Here is an 18,539-nt window from a genome sequence, read left to right as displayed (position 1 = left end):
ACCGGACTTGCCTAGATCGATTTGGCTCTTCATCCTGATCAAGAATATATGGAATTTATAGGGAAATGACTCCTTCGCAGGTTTTTAAGCTTCTGGCTAAAATTATAATACCATTCTTTGAGTCGATATTTATCTATATCTATAGAGCATTTACATCTATACGTATATAATCCAAAGATTTCAAATAATTTTAATATATATTATTTTTTTATATATATTAAATTGATTTTAAAATGTATCTTTTCTTTCTTGAATTTTTTTTCAGAATTTTTCTCAGTGCTCAGACAAAAGGACATCATCCTGGGAGGACATAGGGCGCAGCTGACGAATTGTGAAAAAAGCCTGTGACGGAGGGAAACAAGATGGTGGCACCACCACCACCTCGACCCTCCGCATACCCCTCTTTTTTCCCGCGGTCTCTCTATATAATTTTCTGCTGCGTTCACACGCCATCGTCGCATTTTTTTTCCTTTCCTCCTTCACCCATCTTTTGTTTGGTTCTTTTGGGCAAACATTTAAATTAAAAACATTTACATACGATACGAAGGCGGGGAAACAGAGGAGCGATGAGGGAGGTGTGTGCATGGAGGAGTGACAGGAACCCAGATATTCAATTATGATTTTTCAATTGGAGAACTGCGGAGCGCACGAGACACTTTCTCAGATAAGTCGCTGCCAGTCCCAGGATATGGGGGGAGAGGGAATGTCTGGTTCTAGGATCGAAATATTTTATATATTTCAAAAAATAAAATAATAAAAAATCATTTTAAAGACAAGACTTTGTAAACAATAATCAAAGGAACAAACTTAAAAAAGGTAGATAAATAGTGTAAATAATATAACTTGAACATGCTTATTTAGTTTTAGCGATTTACCAAATTAAATACATAAAATTTAGATATTCCGATAAATTTATAAATTTAATTATTTTAAAATAAATTATACTTTACTCTAATATTGTGTTTAAGGAACTTTAAAATAAATTAATAATAATAATAAATTTTATATAGAACTTATAAGTTATAGGTTTTAAATTGACAAAAGGATTTTCATGATAAAATCGTTGGAAAATATCTTGACATTAAATTTATATTTTTAAATAATTAATTTCTCATAAGTTTTACTGCAAATAAACACATTTAATTTCCTTCTCCTAAAATCAACTCATATATTTCACTCATTTTCCAAACCCACTCAATGCGAGTGTGGTGAATATGGGAAACAAAATGGAAACGGAACGCAGTTGAAAAGAACCGTAAATTGTCGACGAAATGCAGGCAACCCCCTTCCACCTTCCCAAAACAAAAACACAAAAAAAAAATACACTCAACACACACACACTCTCTGACCACTCACCATGGCAACAACAAAAGCAACAAAATACCCAAAGAACTGTCAACAGCCGAAAACAAAATGACGAATTTATGAACTTCTCTGCGCCATCTCTTTCGCTCCCGCTCTCTCTCATTTCCGCGTGTGAGCGAGATAGTCGAAACACTCAAATACCGCTCTCCACTCAACGGTCGTCAGTGGCTTTGTCTCGCTTGCACTCATGCTGGGCTTATGGCTTGCTTGCTGGCTGGCCGGTTTGAGTGCATGGGAATGTGTTCGAATTGGAAAATGGAAAGGGAATTGGGAAACAGGGAATGGGAAATGGAAATGAGTTATATGCCTTGGCATCGCTGCTGACGTCGACGTTGCTGCTAGCTGCATGGGAATGCGCTAGCGTTTGTATGACCATCTCGCTTACACACTCATATCACTCAAATTGTCATAATTGAAAAATGTCATGTTGTTGTTTTTGTTGTTATTCCTTCTTTGCGGCTTAACGTGCGGTTGGATTACGTGACGTAAGGGTTGAAGTGACGTAAGGTATATTTTTGTTGTGTTTTAAGGAAAATATATTAATAAAAAGAATTAAATTTAGTAAATTGTAAAATTTTGTTTACGGAAAATTCTTACGTTTAGGCTACGTGATTCGGTGTGGAAAACCCTTTACTACGTCACAACGTAAGAAATATCAGCTGTTGTTGTTTCTGTGTTTTGGGGGTCAGTCGACGTCGCTGCCTCTGCCAACGTCGCTGTTAGCGTCTCCGTAAGCTTCGCCATAGTTGTTGCTTTTGTTGTTGATTTTTGCGTTGCGTTTTTGCTTTTTTGTTTGTGTTGTGTTTTTTGTTTTCTTTCGATTTTGGCTTTGGCTTTGGCGCTTTTGGCGTTTTACATGGCGAAAAGCGAATTGGGATTCATTCAATGGTCAGCTGCGTGACTGTGAAGCAGCGACGGCGCTCCGGCATTTCTATCTCTCTTTTTCCCTTATTCATAAATCCCGGCGAGAAAAATACGGAAAAATACGGCGAAATACGAAGATAAAAGTACGGATGTTAAAAACAAACGAAAAAGTCGTCCAAGTAAAAGTGTTTCGAGATAAAGAATATATACAATGCAAATGTGGTATTAAATAAATATACAAAAAAGGTTAATAAAAGCTAAAATTCAAAAACTTCAAAATGTTGACAAAATATACAATTTCAAATTATTATTTCTAACGAATTTATATATATTAATAATATATTAAAACAAATTCAAAATTAACTTAAATCAATGTTGTTTACAAGCCTAAGAAAGTGTTTATCACAAATTTCAAACATCTTTGTTTTTAATCAAACATATTAAGCTTTAAACAATGATCAAAGTATTTAAATTTGCATTCAATAAAAAAAAGAAAATTGTAGTATTATAGAATATTTCATATATATAATTATAAGCCTCGAAAAAGTGATATGAAAAGGCTTTAATGTAAAATTCCGTTTTTAACTGAAATATTTCCATAATTTGCTGGCTTATTTAGGCGAAATATACAACAAATTCCGAAAGTTATTATGGAAAACATTCAAAATATTATTAGCTTGGCATGAATTTGATACAAAAAGCTCTGGGAGTAAAATTGAAAGATAGTAGACCCAAAGATAATAAAATAACTAAAATAAACCCAAATTCTCTTCACCAAACTAAAGATCCTTTTAAAACCAACCTTCTAACAGCTAAATCCACACCTTAAAATGTTATGAAAACACAGAGAAATCAAACACAACTCTACCCAAAATATATCTCAAAAAATCTTCAAAAAATCCGAAAAAAGGGAGAAAATACAAACAAGTATCGGCTGCAAAATGCTTTTGAGCAATCAACCGGCAAACACGAAACCCCAACAGCAAACGCAGCCTTCGTCGCCGTCGCAGAACTTCAAGTCGAAGCTTCAGCAACAAATTGCGAGCATTGCCAACGGGGGCAGCTCTCATCATCATCATCATCAGCATCATCAGAACCACCACCAGCATCATAATCATCACCATCATCCGCTGGACAATCATAATCATCATCATCATCAGGCGCAGCATCAGCACAACATTTCCTTCGCCACGGATTTCTCAATTGCCGCGATTATGGCGCGCGGCGGAAACGCCCCAAGCAGCCGGGAACCTTCAGAGCGAAGTCTGAGTGAGTAAAGTAATTCCCAGCATCCCCTAATATCTCCCCAAAAAAACACAAATCTGAAGATAACTAGACACAATATTAATAAATAGAAATTGGCAGAGATATTTCCCCCTTTTTCGTATGAGGTTTTTAGGTTAATTTTTGGTTATAGAATGGTATGGAAAATACTTGGAAAGGTTGTTTAAATGTAAACTGAGGGATTACTTATAGATAAGCTCATTTTTTACAGAAATTTTAGAGCTTCTATAAATAATAATATTTAAAAATTAAAATTGACATATCTTGAACCTAAGAAGAGCTATTAAATATTATAATAATTATAGGTTATATACGTAGGTTACTCTGTGGGAGATTCTATAACTTAATTCCTTATAAATTTGTTATTAATAATAAGAAATTTAAAATGTCATAAACCTTTCACAGTATTTTACCTGTACTCCCTAAAATAATATTTATTTACCTTAACAACATTTATATATCATATTTTCAACTTAAGTCTTTATCTGGTAATCGAAATTAATTTTTTAAATGCGACAACTGATCATTTATAAAGACTAAACCTTAAATTGATTGCTATATGGCTGACTTGATAATTATTTACTTGATTAAGGCATTATACAAAAATTATTAATTAAAAATTTATTTATAAAACAAATACCAATCAAATCAATTATTACTAAAAGATTTTGACACATTATTCTATTTATATTCAAAAGCAAAACCCCAGAAACAAATTTCCTATCTAATTTATGACTTGAAAAGCAAATCTTCAAGTATTTAAAGCAATGAAAATACTATATAGTAGTAGTAATAATTAATTTGTTTTGCCAGATAATCTTTTCCTAGACTATAATACATTTATATATTCGTTTTGAATAAAAAAACTAGGTTAAATACAAGGCAAAGTAGTAAAACAATACGTATAGTTTTCCCTGAGGAAAGCCCCAGCTACCATATTTCCCAGCCTGCTGACGCATAGAAAAAACTCAATTAATCGATTGCTTAATACTCATACTCAGTGTCGCAGCTGCATTATATTTCTATATTATTCCGCATACCGTTTTTTCAACCATTTTTCCTGCTGTATATAAATTATATATTGATGACAATGCAACGTTGATGACTTGATAATTGCGGCAAATGCGCGGCAATAAAATAATCAAAGCCTATTTGAATTCACGCGGCGGTGAGTGGAAGGGCGGGGTGGTATTTCAGTACATGACATCGAGCCAGATATGTACACATTTATAGATATATATATATATGGCGTATATAGTACGTGAATGCAAAACTATTTAGATGCCATAATTGGGTAGAGACAGAGGCGCAAGCAAATGCATTCATTTCGCAAACACACAGAGACACGCGCGAGAAATTAACATATGAAATTGCATTTTGTGCAAATAATTGAATTTTTGGCATTATCTGTAAAATGCATCTGGTCGTGAACTGAATTCGCGTTGTTCTCTGTGTTGCTGTGGCTGTAACGACTCATCAGCGGCAACATGCAACATGTTGCAGGCAGCCAGCAGCAACTCCCACATATTAACTGGGCTGCACTTTGATGTCTCTCTCTCTGGTCTCATCTATAAACACTGAGAGATTAAATGGGTATTGAATAGGAAAGGAAACTAACTTCGGAAAGACGAATTTTATATATACTTTTTTGAAAAATCAAAGTTTAAAAAACTCATAAATAAGTCAAAAATACATTCATTTTAATTCGGAAAACTGCTCTATGCTAGTATTTATTAGGTTAAAAAATCTGCATACTCAATTTATAATTTTTAAAAATATAAATTTTTGCCAATTCTTGACAATTTTAAAGATGTAAATTGAAACCTAAAAACATTGTGAAAAAATCAAAAAATATTTTTTTCTCTCTGGCATAGCTAGATTGATTCCCCTGTTAATGCTGATCAAGAATATATATGCTTTATAGGGAAATAACTCGAAAATAACTCCTTCACTGCTTTATAAGATTCTGACTTAAATTATAAACCCTTGTTAATGTATAAAAATAGGAGGTATACATTAAAACTATTTCATATTAATTTTATATAAGCTACAGAAATAGGTCGAATTTTAAATAGAAAACAAATAAGTAGGTCTTAACATATAAGGAAACGTATTTAAGATTATCATGACTTGAATTTCGTATCCCTTTTAATAAATTTAAATTCAAAATGATCATAGGAATATACTTTAGTTTCATTCATATCTAAAATGTATCCCCTATTTTTCTCCCCGTGCAGGTCCCGCATCATTGGAGCGTTATTCCGGCCAGGATGCGGACGATGATGTGGATGTTGACGTTGATGTGGTCGACTGTAGTGACACGGAAACGCCGACGGCAACATCAGCAGCGGCAGCAGCAACTGCAACGGCAGCGGCGGCTGCAGCAGCTGCAGCAGCATTGCAGGCGCAGCAGCAAGCGCGTCAGGCGTTGCGTGTTGCACAGCAACAACATCAGCAGCAGCAGCAGCAGCAGCAGCAGCAGCAGCAACAAAGGCAACAGACACATCACCAGGCAACAGCAAACAAGCAACAACGCCAACATCACAATCATCACAACAGCAGCAGCAGCAGCAACAACAGCAGCAACAACAACAGCAACAACTCGAGCAGCAACAATAACAAGTCAAGCGGACATCGAGGGCGTTCAGTTGGTGCAGTTGGAGGCACTGCCACGCCCTCGCCGCCACCGCCACCGCCCTCACAGAGTCCCGAGGAAAGCGAACGCCTGTCGCCAGAGGAATCGCCAGCGCAGGTAACCACATAAACCAGACACTTGGGGAAATTTATTGTATTTAAAAGAAGAGATGTTTATTTAATATTTAAAGAATTAAATTTAATTTAATATTTAAAGAATTAAATAAAAATCTCCCCTTTTAAATCAGTGGCCTTTAAAGTAAAACCCTAATTAAATAATCCTTCTATAGACATTGATTTTATATCTATGAATATTTTTTTCTGTGCACTCCAAAGAATTGCACCTCTCCTTGAACCTTTTTTTTACAAAAAATCTTCTCTTAATTCTCTCCTTAATTTTTTCTTTTTTTACTCTAATGACCACGCCCACAGCAGCCCACGCCCAAGATAGTGGGCTCTTGCAACTGCGACGATCTCACGCCCGTTCAGTGCCACCTGGAGACCAAGGAGCTGTGGGATAAGTTCCATGAATTGGGCACTGAAATGATCATTACCAAATCGGGCAGGTGAGTAGAAACATGGGGGAATAATAAAAAAAAAACCATAAATACATAAATTACATAGTCTTGCCACTAAGTGAGTGGGTTTCAAAACAAAAAAAATTATATATAGAAAATGATATTTTGCATGCCCTGATGCATCCATGAATACTTAACTCGCAAACAGTATAACTTTGTGGTAGGCTTTTTAATGATAAAAGACATGTAAAGCAGTCAGAGACTTATCATTATGATACATTATAAATTAAAGCAACTAAAGTGGTTTAATTATTGCCTCAAAACAAATATTCTTGTTAAAGAGTACAACTTAGTCCCTAAGAGAAGTTTATACAACTTTCCAACTTCAACTCCCTCTTGTACCGATTATTACCCAAGCAATTTGTGATATTCACTTATCGATTGAAAGATATTTTCCGATAATCGATCACATTTGTGTTTGCCAAATCCCCGGGCAATGCACTTTGTGCAGTTTTATTTCATTAGACTTTCGTTGGAATTCAATTTGCCAAAGGCCTTTTGGCCTCCCTCCAGGTAAACCAAAACAACAAAACAACAAAAAACCTATTGAATGGGAGTGGCATGGGGGCAGTCTGGGTCATAATCATAATGACGCCCCCCTTCGGGGCATTGGCCACCAATCAAGCCCACGACGAATAGTCCTCCAACGGCAACAATAATCAATATAAAACTTTAATGCGCCTTTCACCCATCGACTATCCAAAAACGACTACCGGCCACGCCCCCATTAACGCCCCTCTCCTCTGAAGCTCTTAACTGGAAAATATCAACAACTTTTCGGTTAGTTCTCCTCATTTACATTCCCATTCAATATATTTATTTTGTGTATTTGATTGACAAGGCATCGAAATAATTTGCCGTCGATTTTCGATTAGCAGAAAAGCACAACCAAAAAAACACCTCCTTTCGTCAGCTGTTTTTTTTTGGCTAAAAAAGCACCTGAGCACGTAAGGAAATACCGGGTTAAACGACTTTTCATTCGCAACTCAACAAAAGTTGATGAAATTATTGCTTGACGATACATTTTCTATAGGATTCACGGCCGGGTAATAAAGGGGGTCCTTTCAAAACAACATGAAACATAAAAGTTTCTTTAGGGGGGTAGAGAAAAACAGAAAGAACTTTTTGCTTTTTGTATTTTGTGTTTTTTTATATTTTTTGCCTCTCTTTTTTTCTGTTTCACCAATAACATGCGAAATGCGCATTAGTCGCTAGGTGGTAGTTAGGATCTGTATCCTTGTATCCCTGTCTACCTTTATCCTTGTTTTGTTTATTTTTGAAGCTTTTTTGGTTGGTTTTTTGTAGAGTTAAGGAAAGGGATGGAATTTTGGTAAAGAAATTTAAATATTAAAAAATTATTTAAAAGTATTTTAAATAAATTTATAGGAGTTATTGAAACTTTTAATAAAAAGAAAGGGTTTGAAATTAAAATAAAGAGTGTTCAAAATATTTTAAAAATATATTTGTGCTTAAGGGTATGGTAACTTTTTTATTCTCAGGGGAAACCCTATTTTGCATATTCCTTAAAATTTAAAATTTTAATAAAATGCCTGTAAATAATTAATAATATTTTATATATTATGAAAATAAAATATTTGGAAGAAATTAATATAATATTAATTTCAGCTAGTGAATAAATCGCAATCTGTGCCAAAAGTTAAATTTTTATTTCAAAATTTATTACCCTATAATTATACCCTATAATTATATATTATTTATATATGATTTCCCTTAAACTGAGTATCAAAAATTCGACTCTCAAGGCCCCTAATGCGTTCATATTTTTTTGTTTTTACCCGCATTTTGTTATATATTTTTTTCTGACAACTTTTGTTTGTTTGGCTTTAGTGTTGCCTTAAACCCTTTCGCTGGCCGCCAACAGTTGGCCCCCGAAAAAAGGAGGAGAAATATCTAACTTTTTTATGCCACCCACTCGCTTCTCCCCGCTGTGCGCATTTACGACACATTAACAAATTTACTCCTTTCCCTGCCTGGTGACTTCCTTCCCCTCACAAGAAATCCTCACAAAGTATAAATTGCAATGTAATAGCTGCCGATTGTCGCGCTAACAACGCATTTGCATGTCCTTTGGCCTTTGGACCCATTTCTGTTCGTGTTTTTTTTTGCGTTTCTGTTTTTGTTTTCCTGTATTTTTGCCCTGTAATTAGTGGAAAGGATACCGATGAGCGGCCGACACTTATTTACATTTGTGCGGGTTTGACGAACGCATGCAACACAATTGCAAAAATAATAAAAAAAAAACAGAAGGAAAGGTTGAAAAAATACAGGAGCAGCAGTGGCATTATAATTCCCATTCCCTTGGCCGATATCCATCTATGTCAGCACATCGTTTGCTAGCTAAATATGTTCACGAAAACAAAAAAAATATAGGGGCGGCAACACCAAGTGGGTGTGGCAATGCGGGACTCTGTTTTTTTATTTGTTTGTTTGTAAGTTTTTTGTGTGACTGATACATTTTAAATTGCAAAAATATGCCAGTAAAGTCAAAAGAATGGCATGTCTTGGTGCATTTTGCTATGGGGAATGGTGCCTTAAGTAAGGTAACTTTAAAGAAATGTGAGTTAAAAAGAAATTATACAGAAAAAGGTGCCATAAAAATATAAAATTATAAAGGTTTTCAGTACTAAAAGAAATGTTTAAGGGTTTTTTAGGGTTTCTCTTAGACTTACTTCCATTTCCAGACTTGTAATTATTCTCTAATTTAGAAATAAGTTTCCTAAGAATATAGACTCCTTTTCAATGTCTTAACCTTACTAAAAGGTATTTTAGGTTTACTTTAACACTCCCCCCACTTTAAATACTACTCTTTCCCTAATAAAACCACAAGTTTTCCCCCTTTTTCCGCTGCACTGTGAAAATGTGGCCTCCACATGCAAATGCGCATGCGTGGCTCTCATCAGAACGAAACCATGAAAAGCGGACAAAAACTGCTTCAAATTGCCAACTCACACACAAAAAGTGACGACTTTTGAGGATGATTTACAACCAAAGACAAAAACCAAGAGCTAGACATTTTTTTTTTACCTGTTACGTGGTCTCAGGTTAGTGGGATTCTGGCCTTTGTTCTGCGGTTGTTGAAATAAAATATCACGTGGTTTGCGATTTTGTCACGCTGTCAGCGGTTTTGAGGTTGGCATTTTCCTCAAGAGAGAGACAGAGTGAAAAACAAAAGGCCGGAAAAGTCAGCCAGCAGTTTGAAAAGGCGGGCTAATTGTTTTGACTCTCTGTTGGAGAATACCCGGGAGTTTGTCAATATTTTGCGACAAACTCTTCACGCATATTAAGACCGTGGATTCCGTTGCCGCTGCAGGACATTCGAGGACAGTAGCCTGGCAACGAAGGATGCATGGGAATTGCAATTTTCACGGTGCAACCCCTTGCAGGCCAAGTAAATATTTCCCCCTCTCTCTCTGTCTCGATTTTCCACAACTTTATTAATAGAGGCCAAGAGGCAGCTGATCTGGGCCAAGTCCAGGGATCATTTATCAGCTGGAAATGGTCATTGGGACAAGTTAATCTCCCCTTCTGAAAGGCAGGAAAAGGTGCACTGGGCCTGAATTATGAATTAATCAACTAATAAAAGATAGCCAAAACTGGGGGGAGTGTTGTCAGCCGGCGATAAGATCAAAGTTATATATATTTTTTTGGGGGTTACTTTTTAGTTTCACTTTGTTTTCTTGGCTCATCGTCGTCGTCGTTGTTACTAATTTGCATTTTATTAATTTAGACCTTGCGGCTTAATTTGCTGTAACAAAGGTGTTGATAATGAATTGGCCGTATATGCCAACATATTCCTAATTGAAAGCCAGCCAACCCCAAAGAAATACTACTCTACATATATATATTCTGGCCACGACTACGTTCAGGGCCCTGGCAAATGGTGTGTAAACTTCATAATTGTAACCTTTGGCACCTAAGCGCTCTGGCCAAAAAGGAAACTGAGTAAAAGCCATTTCCCTAATTTTCCCATAAACAAATACATAAAATCCACACTTAGAAGCTTTGCCCCGCGGGGCAAAAACTAAGCTCGAAAAAAATATATAAAAAAAAGTACAACTGGGCAGCAGTGTTGGGGAGTGGCTGCCCTCGGGCAGCTCTTTCGGTCTCATAAAATGTATGTAAATGCTGGAATATGATTTATGACATTTCCGCCTATATGGCAGCGCAAAAAAAAAAAGAAAATATATAAAGTGCGGGGGTGGCTGCATTAGATGTGGCCCATAAAAAGGGGGCGTGGCTGTTAGCCAGACTTTCACACATTTATGAGCAGCATTAGCAGGTCGCTATATGAACCCCCAAAAAGAAAAGTGATAAGTATTTGCAATACGAAAAGAAAAAGAGTTTCATTAAATCAAGAGCAAGGAAAAGTAATCGAAACAGGAAGAAGGACTTAAGGGTATAAAAGAAAATATCGATTTTTTTGTTGAGTAGAACGATAATAAACCGATTTTGCAAGATTGGAATATATTCATTTTTGAAATAGGGAAAAACTTAGTTATTTAAGAATGCTTAAAATATATAATTATTAAGGAACACAACTAAATGTAAACGAATGAAAACTTGTTCCGCTTTTCTACTTATTTAAGTTACAACTTCTTCAACTTCCTTTCGTTACATTTCGCGGGTTAAAAACAAAATGGTAGCTTCCGGTTAGTCCGCTTCCGTTTTGGGACCCCCAGTTAAGAAAGCGTTCTGTCAAGCTCGAGTGCAGCTACTATATAAAACAGAGTGTAGAGAGTATATATATACATTTATAGTCAGTTATCCGTGCAGATATCGAGATAAGCGGTACACGTTAAATGCCCGCTACAATGGTGCTAATTGCGGCATGCAACTCTTAAAAGTGCAGCACAAACTACAATTACAATTACAATTACATGTGGATTCGTTTTAGTCTCTGACTGCGACTGTGACTGACTGCAATAAATAGTATAGAACTCGGCCATAACAATCAGGGCCCAGATGTTATGGTGACACCCCTCTCCTCTCCCCAGTACAATAATGGCCTGTAAACATAACTCGAACAAACAAGACTCGTAATTTAAGTGAGTTAGAAAAGGTGCAAATGAAACTAGAAAGTAAATCTTCAATTAAACCAGCTTAGGTGGCTACAAAATGTATTTGCGTGATTGCCACAGGAAAGTCTCTGGAATTGGAATGTAACATTTTCCAATTTGGTTTCTGGGTATTACAATATATACAATTGCTACTCAAATTTAGAGTTTAGATTCTATCGAAATATATACAATTAGGGTTTGAATTTGGAGTATAGAAAACCTTTGCCAAAATATGAAATAATATCTACATATGAAAGTAGATTCTGGGGAAGAAGAACTTAATCCATCTCCGACTGCAGCTTCTCAACTTGCTCTTGAATGGCTTGGCGAAGTACCTCCAGAGTGGTTGCATCCATCTCTTTGGTCAGGGCAAGGGTTGCCATCAAAAGTCTGGCATTCTTATCCCTATTTTGCTGTTCCGGGAGTTCCATTTTATTGGAATCCTCGGGATACAATCGGGAAATTGCATCCCTGAGCTCCTGCTCCTGGCTTAAGGTAACTGCATTAGCACATTCAGCGGCTGAAGCAATGTCCTTTTGTTTGGCTGTGATGGTGTCGCTGCTGCTGCTCTTACCAGTTGGTTTTTCTTTCCAGAGATTTTTGTGGGGAAAACCGTGGTGGACAGTAAATTTAAGCACCAAGGAACCGGTGTTACCCTTCAATGATAACATGGAATTTCTGCCAGAAGCTCCCTGGATTCTTCTATTAGTTCTTTTTGTTGGTATGACCCTTTGAATGGCTCTGACAGGAGCAGTCTGTGAAGGAGCTGCTACATCCACCGAGTTCTTGAACTCTTGCTCATCTTGATATTCCAGGTTCTCAAGATCAGTATTCTGAATTCTTTGCTCTTCAAATACTTTATGCCGCTCCTCATCGGTGATTTCAATGTCATCCAATGTTATAAGCTGCGGCAACATGTGTAGGACACTAATTCTATACTTATCGCCGGCAGCCAACGCACAGGGATTTCCTCTCAGGGAGAGTAAGGTCAAAGATTTCGCATCCTTTAGATAATTCAGTTCTTCGAAGCTTTCAATTTGGTTATTTAGCAAATAAAGTTGCTTTAGACTATGACAATTTTTAAGGGCTCGCAGTGAACTGATCTGATTATTACCGAGCGCCAGAACCTCTATAAATGGGATCTGAAGGAGAAGACTTACATCAGTAAGCTGATTACCCCATAGATTGAGTTGTTTTATGTTTTGAATGTCGAATACATTGGCCTTACTCTTGGCAAGAAATTCTGTTAGCTTCATAGTGAAGATTTTCTTATAAAAATTATAAAAATGAAAGTAATAATATATAGAGTTTCAAGAAAATTTGGAAAGTTATGTGGCGCTAGGGTTTTGATGTGTGATCTCTGATTTGAGATATGATTTTACTAGTGCTGCTTTTTGCAAAGCCTACTTTCAAACAAAATGTATTTGTAAAAATTCTCAACACTTACTACTTATAAAAGGCTAAAGTTCTAGCTTAATAATAACATTTGCCTAAACAAATGTTGCACAATAAATTTCCCAAAGCAACTGAAAGCGAATCAATTATAATTAACCCAACACAACAACATGATACAGTATTCTTTCGCTTAAGACAAATGACAAACAAAAAACTGGGGCTGGGTCATTAGCGTCATTTACACTTACCTGCGACCACAGAAAATGGAAAGAGGTTTTCCTTTTTTGTTCTATGGGAGGTAAGGGGATGGGAGGCACACCCCTTGGAACGCCCGCTGAGTGAATGTCCTGCGTTCAGGACGACGACATTGCTTGCGGAAATGTGTCAAAAACGTGCTAAAAGTCATAAAATTAAATATGCGTCTTATTTACATACACTGCCATCTAGCCACCTCACCACCTTGTTTTTTATTTTCTTGTTTTTTTGTTACCACAACACAATGGCGGGCAATAAAAAGAAAAATAGTTCACGATTTTCCTATGGTTTTGTGCGAGTTTCTATGAGTTTGGGTACTTATTTGACACAATTTTGGATATATAGAAAAATGTATGCGTTAGGAGACCTAGATCTGGGGATTATGTTAACTAAATTATAAATTAAAGTAGAAAAAATATACTCATTAACAATTAAGCACAGAGTTTCAAAGGTTTTCAAACATAAGTTTTTCAGAACAAATGTAGGGAGAGGAGGTTCTTGACAAAGATTCTTGTGTTTTAAAAAATATATTTTAAATATTGAATATTCCTTTTAAATTTCAATCTCTTGTATGTTTTATTTCCTATCTCTTTTTAGACGCATGTTTCCCACCGTTCGTGTTAGTTTTTCGGGTCCTTTGAGGCAGATTCAACCGCCGGATCGGTATGCCGTCCTCCTGGATATTGTGCCACTGGATTCGCGACGTTACCGCTATGCCTACCATCGGAGCTCATGGCTGGTGGCCGGAAAAGCGGATCCACCGCCACCTGCCCGGATCTATGCCCATCCGGATAGTCCCATCAGTCCGGAGGCATTGCGAAAACAGGTCGTGTCCTTCGAGAAGGTGAAGTTGACAAACAACGAGATGGACAAGAGCGGACAGGTGAGTTCAGGCTTCACATTTTCACAAGAGAGGGCGGAAAACTAATGGTTAAAGTAGGAAAATCTATAGAGAAATATCTAAGAGAGAGGCTTTCTGAAGTTTGTGATATTTGAAACTCAAATGCAGCAGAAGACATTTAAAAAACCGAAAGGAAAAATCAAACCCAAAGTCAACTGTGTTTTCAGACTCATTTTCAAGCAAAACATCAACGTTTTTCTCCAATTTATGCCGCGCTTTTGAGCCATCTCAAAAGTTGGTTATGAATAATTTAGGCCCAGAGACAAACACATAAACTGGCGGCATTGTCTTGCACTTGGCCCAGGATGAAGGACTCGAAATTCAGAGGGTTCAAACGGGTTCAGTTGAAGTTGCCAAGAAAAGAAAATGCACATATGCAAATGGCATTGGGCCTGGGCTCGCACAAAAATGAATGAAAATTGTTGGCAATTTGGTGGCAAACAGCGAGAGATCCTGCTACCGGCTACCGTATTTATTTATTTTTTTTATCACAGTCATAAAGGATGTGGATGGATGCGAGGACAGTCAAAACAACCGTCGACTACTTTTTTATGGTCGTACATTTTTTATAAGGCCGGGGCATCACAACAACAACAACAACAACAAAACGTTTCGCATTCGAGGAATTTCCACTTCAAATTTCCTTTCCACTTGCAGGTCGTGTTGAACTCAATGCATCGCTACCAGCCCAGGATCCACTTGGTGAGGCTCAGCCATGGCCAGAGCATACCCGGCAATCCCAAGGAGCTGCAGGATATGGACCATAAAACCTTCGTTTTCCCGGAGACCGTATTCACGGCCGTGACGGCCTATCAGAATCAATTGATTACGAAACTGAAAATCGATTCGAATCCGTTTGCAAAGGGATTTCGCGATTCGTCGCGTCTCACCGACTTTGATAGGTAAGTTCCTCGTCCCTCGCCCCCAAAACTCAGGCTCAGACATCCTCTCCAGATAGTTTGCTCCCGTTTTCACTGTTTATGGGGTCATGTCTGATTTATGACCTAATTTATGATGCCCTCTGCTTTGAGTTGTAAATGCGATTCGGTAGCCAGAATCAGGGGCACTCGGAGAGGTTGCTCTGATTAGCGAAAATGTGTGAAAGTGTCGGTTGGATGCCAATCCCGGCAGCAACTTCAATTAGCAGAGCAACGTGCAGGAGTGCTGATTGATGGGATCAAGAGGAGTAGTTATATATATATATATATATTTATATAGATCGATGCTGGTCAGAGTCCTCTAAGAGTTTCAGACATTTTAAAAAGCTACATTTCCCTTTAAATTACATACTAGTCATAATATTGTTAATTATCTACATCCATCTTCAGTTATTCAGTTAGATAATACCCTTCTTGGGTATAATTACCCACAATACATACACTTCCCTATACATTTGATCCACATTCGATCTCTAAAACCTATTGCCACTCAATTAAGCTCTGGAAAAAGTTGAAGAACTTTAGGGTTTTGGTGTTGCTTGATGTTTTTGGCCAAGAACCCGATGAGCAACTTGTTGGCTGCCGCCACTTCAGTCGGGGCAATAACATAATTACGTTGAAAGTAACTGCCAATTGCCGACACTAAACAACAGGAACAACAACAAGAGCCACACATTCACTCATTATTTTCGTGTTTTCATTTCATGTACGAATCGGCATCAAAGTTAAAAGCGCCGATCTGTAATTTACGCCACTTAAGCCGCCGCCGTGCCGGCTACAAAAGCAACATTGCTCTTTGAGTTGCTGCTGCTGCTTTTGCTGTTGTTGCTGCTGCTATGTTGTTCATGTTGCTCATGTTGCTCGTGTTGCTGTTGCTGGCGGCAGAGCATTTGCTGTCTTAGTAGTCGCTGCAATACTTTAAAGTTTGCTGTCGAAAAAAGGGCAGCAACAGCAGCCCTCAAAAAAAGAGGTAAAAAAAATATAGCCTGAGGCATGATCCTGTCGGGAGTTAGGGCAACATGTTGCAGTTGCTGCTTGTCAGGCAACATGTTGCAGCAACCAAGGGAGATATATTTAGAGAGTATTTTAAATTTAAACAAATATTTAAACAAAATAACATCAAATAAATACGAAATCTTATTTTTTAAATGTTTAAAAACATAATTTCCTTATTAATTTGGTAGCAACAGATTTATAATGCTTCCCAATTTGCTTTAAAACATTTTTTTAAAAAGATAAGTCTCCTTTTAACCCACAACCCTGCCTCTATCTTATTCCAGAGATCCCATGGATGCCTTCTTTTTCGACCAGCATATGCGAGCAGCTCCTCTGCGCTTTTTCCCTGATCCTTTGATGGCCCAACTGACGCCCCAAGAGGCAGATGCCGCCTCCTTGGCACTCCTGGAGAAGGCTCGCCAGCACTTGCAAATGTTCGGACGATCCCCATACACGGAAATGTTGCTGCCGCATTTGTATCAGCGATCGGCGGCGCCACCGCCACCACCACCTGCTCCCCACCTAAGCGCCTTTCAGCTGGGAATGTGGCAGCAACAGTGGCCACAGCTGACGGCTGGATTTTTGGCCAGTGCCAATCAACAGGCAGCCTTGGCCTTGGCAGCGGCGGGTCAGGCCAATAGGACACCACCACCGCCACCAACGGCAGTGGCACCACCGGCACCTGCCACGCCCACATCCTCGTGCGGTTCGGCATCACCGGATCTAAGGATTAGGCCCCAGTTGGGACACTATCCCCAACGTTTCAGTCCTTATCAGGTGCCGCAACATCAGGCCTCACCACCAACCTCGAATCGGGCAGAGAGTCCTTAGGAAACAACACAATAATAACTAAACCACCCAAGAGAAATAACATAAAATCCCTATTGAGCCCCACCCCAAGGATATGGCGATGTGATCCTTGAATTTATGATAATTAAAATGCAATTTTATTCTATTTTAGAAGCTTTTAAAAATAAATTTCAATGCCTCTTTTAGATTTTATAGTTAATAACTAACACAGAAATTGTATTTATTTAATGTTAAATTAAATTTAAAGGATTCAAGGACCACATGGGTATATCATTCGAAATGTATGTGCAATGTTGTTGGAAGAAATGAAATAATAATAGTAATATCCATTATGCCCCCTGTAAATAACATCCAAAGATACACATTCAATGTTGCATGTGATGCTAAGGATAGTAAACCGTATCCACCGGTTTCACTGTATTGTAATTTCTCGTAGCATTATAACAGTATTAGTTAATTTAATTAGGCCTAGGCAATAATATGCAAAAAAAAAAAAAACTATTCCCCAAAAAACTATCCCCCACTTCAAGTATTTTGCTGTGTATTTTTTGTTTTTCGTTGTCAAAATGTGTGTTCCTAAAACTGCAAATTATTGTGAGAATTCCACGCTGAATTAAATCCACCCCCCTTAGACACTCCCCATTCCCCCGCGTAAAACAATTACTATTAAACACTTATTTAAATCATGTGCAAAAAGATAAATAAATGAAAGATAAAAAGAGTGAAGGAGCGAAACTGAATAAACAATTTATAACACAGAGCGTGCAATTTATTTGTTTGTAATTTATTAAAAACTAGTGTTTTTGGTTTATTTTTCTTTTTGCAAAGCAAACTGCCAACATGCAATGGCGTTGGACAATAAATGTTTTTTCAAATGTCACGCATGGCCACACTGACATTTGAGCGGAGGGCTATGAAATATAATTTATAGAATTTTGTGCTCTTTACGAACGTCTAATTAATTACTAGTCCATGTTTTAGTTGCTGCTGCTGCCGCTGCTGCTGTCGAAAGGGTTGCATGCTGCAGCAGTTGCACGCGACATGCGTCATCAATTTCTAATGATGTATGTCTGCTCCATGGACGTTTGTTATTAATTTCAGTTGCCCGACTCTTACACGGCCATAAACATTATAAAGTGTTGTTTATTAATACAACAACAACAACAAAAATTAAGGGTTTTTTTCACATGACACAGAGATAAAGGTAATGTTGTGAATGGGAATTTGAGTGAACTTTAACAAGGGCACAGTTTGGCAAATAAATTATTCATTAAACATTATGTTTACCTAACTACAATTAATTTGAATAAATATTTACGCGAGAAATTAAAGTGATCCAAAGTCTAGTCTTCTAAATGTATTAATATTAATTTAAGAACACCATTAGCTTTTAACATTCCCCACTCCCAGCAAAGCCAAACATGGTTACAATACTTAATAA

The 18,539-nt window shown here is 37.3% G+C and overlaps 3 protein-coding genes across 7 annotated transcripts in view; 1 reads left to right on the top strand and 2 right to left on the bottom strand.

Annotated features, from left to right (window-relative positions):
• LOC147643662 (uncharacterized) overlaps positions 1-18,539 on the bottom strand; it is a 205,872-nt gene that overhangs the window by 50,907 nt on the left and 136,426 nt on the right. The window lies entirely within an intron of this gene.
• On the top strand, positions 2,238-17,866 carry H15 (T-box protein H15). Of its 3 annotated transcripts, none has more exons than XM_086832491.1 (7): positions 2,238-2,372; positions 3,042-3,498; positions 5,751-6,265; positions 6,580-6,713; positions 14,051-14,336; positions 15,012-15,256; positions 16,573-17,866. In XM_086832491.1, the coding sequence occupies exons 2-7, from the start codon at positions 3,171-3,173 to the stop codon at positions 17,117-17,119; spliced, it is 2,055 nt and encodes a 684-aa protein (XP_086688617.1). In that variant the 5' UTR covers positions 2,238-2,372; positions 3,042-3,170; the 3' UTR covers positions 17,120-17,866. The 3 variants fall into 3 exon arrangements, with proteins under 3 accessions (XP_086688617.1, XP_086688618.1, XP_086688616.1); XM_086832492.1 differs by having other exon boundaries at positions 2,238-2,475; positions 6,583-6,713; XM_086832490.1 differs by having other exon boundaries at positions 2,238-2,475.
• Positions 11,832-13,216, bottom strand: LOC110187387 (uncharacterized protein F09G8.5-like). Of its 2 annotated transcripts, XM_086832495.1 has the most exons (2): positions 13,032-13,186; positions 11,832-12,945 (listed from the first exon to the last, which is right to left on the bottom strand). In XM_086832495.1, the coding sequence occupies exon 2, from the start codon at positions 12,718-12,720 to the stop codon at positions 12,082-12,084; it is 639 nt and encodes a 212-aa protein (XP_086688621.1). In that variant the 5' UTR covers positions 12,721-12,945; positions 13,032-13,186; the 3' UTR covers positions 11,832-12,081. The 2 variants fall into 2 exon arrangements, with proteins under 2 accessions (XP_086688621.1, XP_020812437.2); XM_020956778.2 differs by having other exon boundaries at positions 11,832-13,216.

Source organism: Drosophila serrata, unplaced genomic scaffold (assembly GCF_035046125.1).
Source record: "Drosophila serrata isolate PLE 108 unplaced genomic scaffold, ASM3504612v1 contig_249, whole genome shotgun sequence".
NCBI lineage: Eukaryota > Metazoa > Arthropoda > Insecta > Diptera > Drosophilidae > Drosophila > Drosophila serrata.
This window is presented reverse-complemented; position numbering and strand designations above follow the sequence as displayed.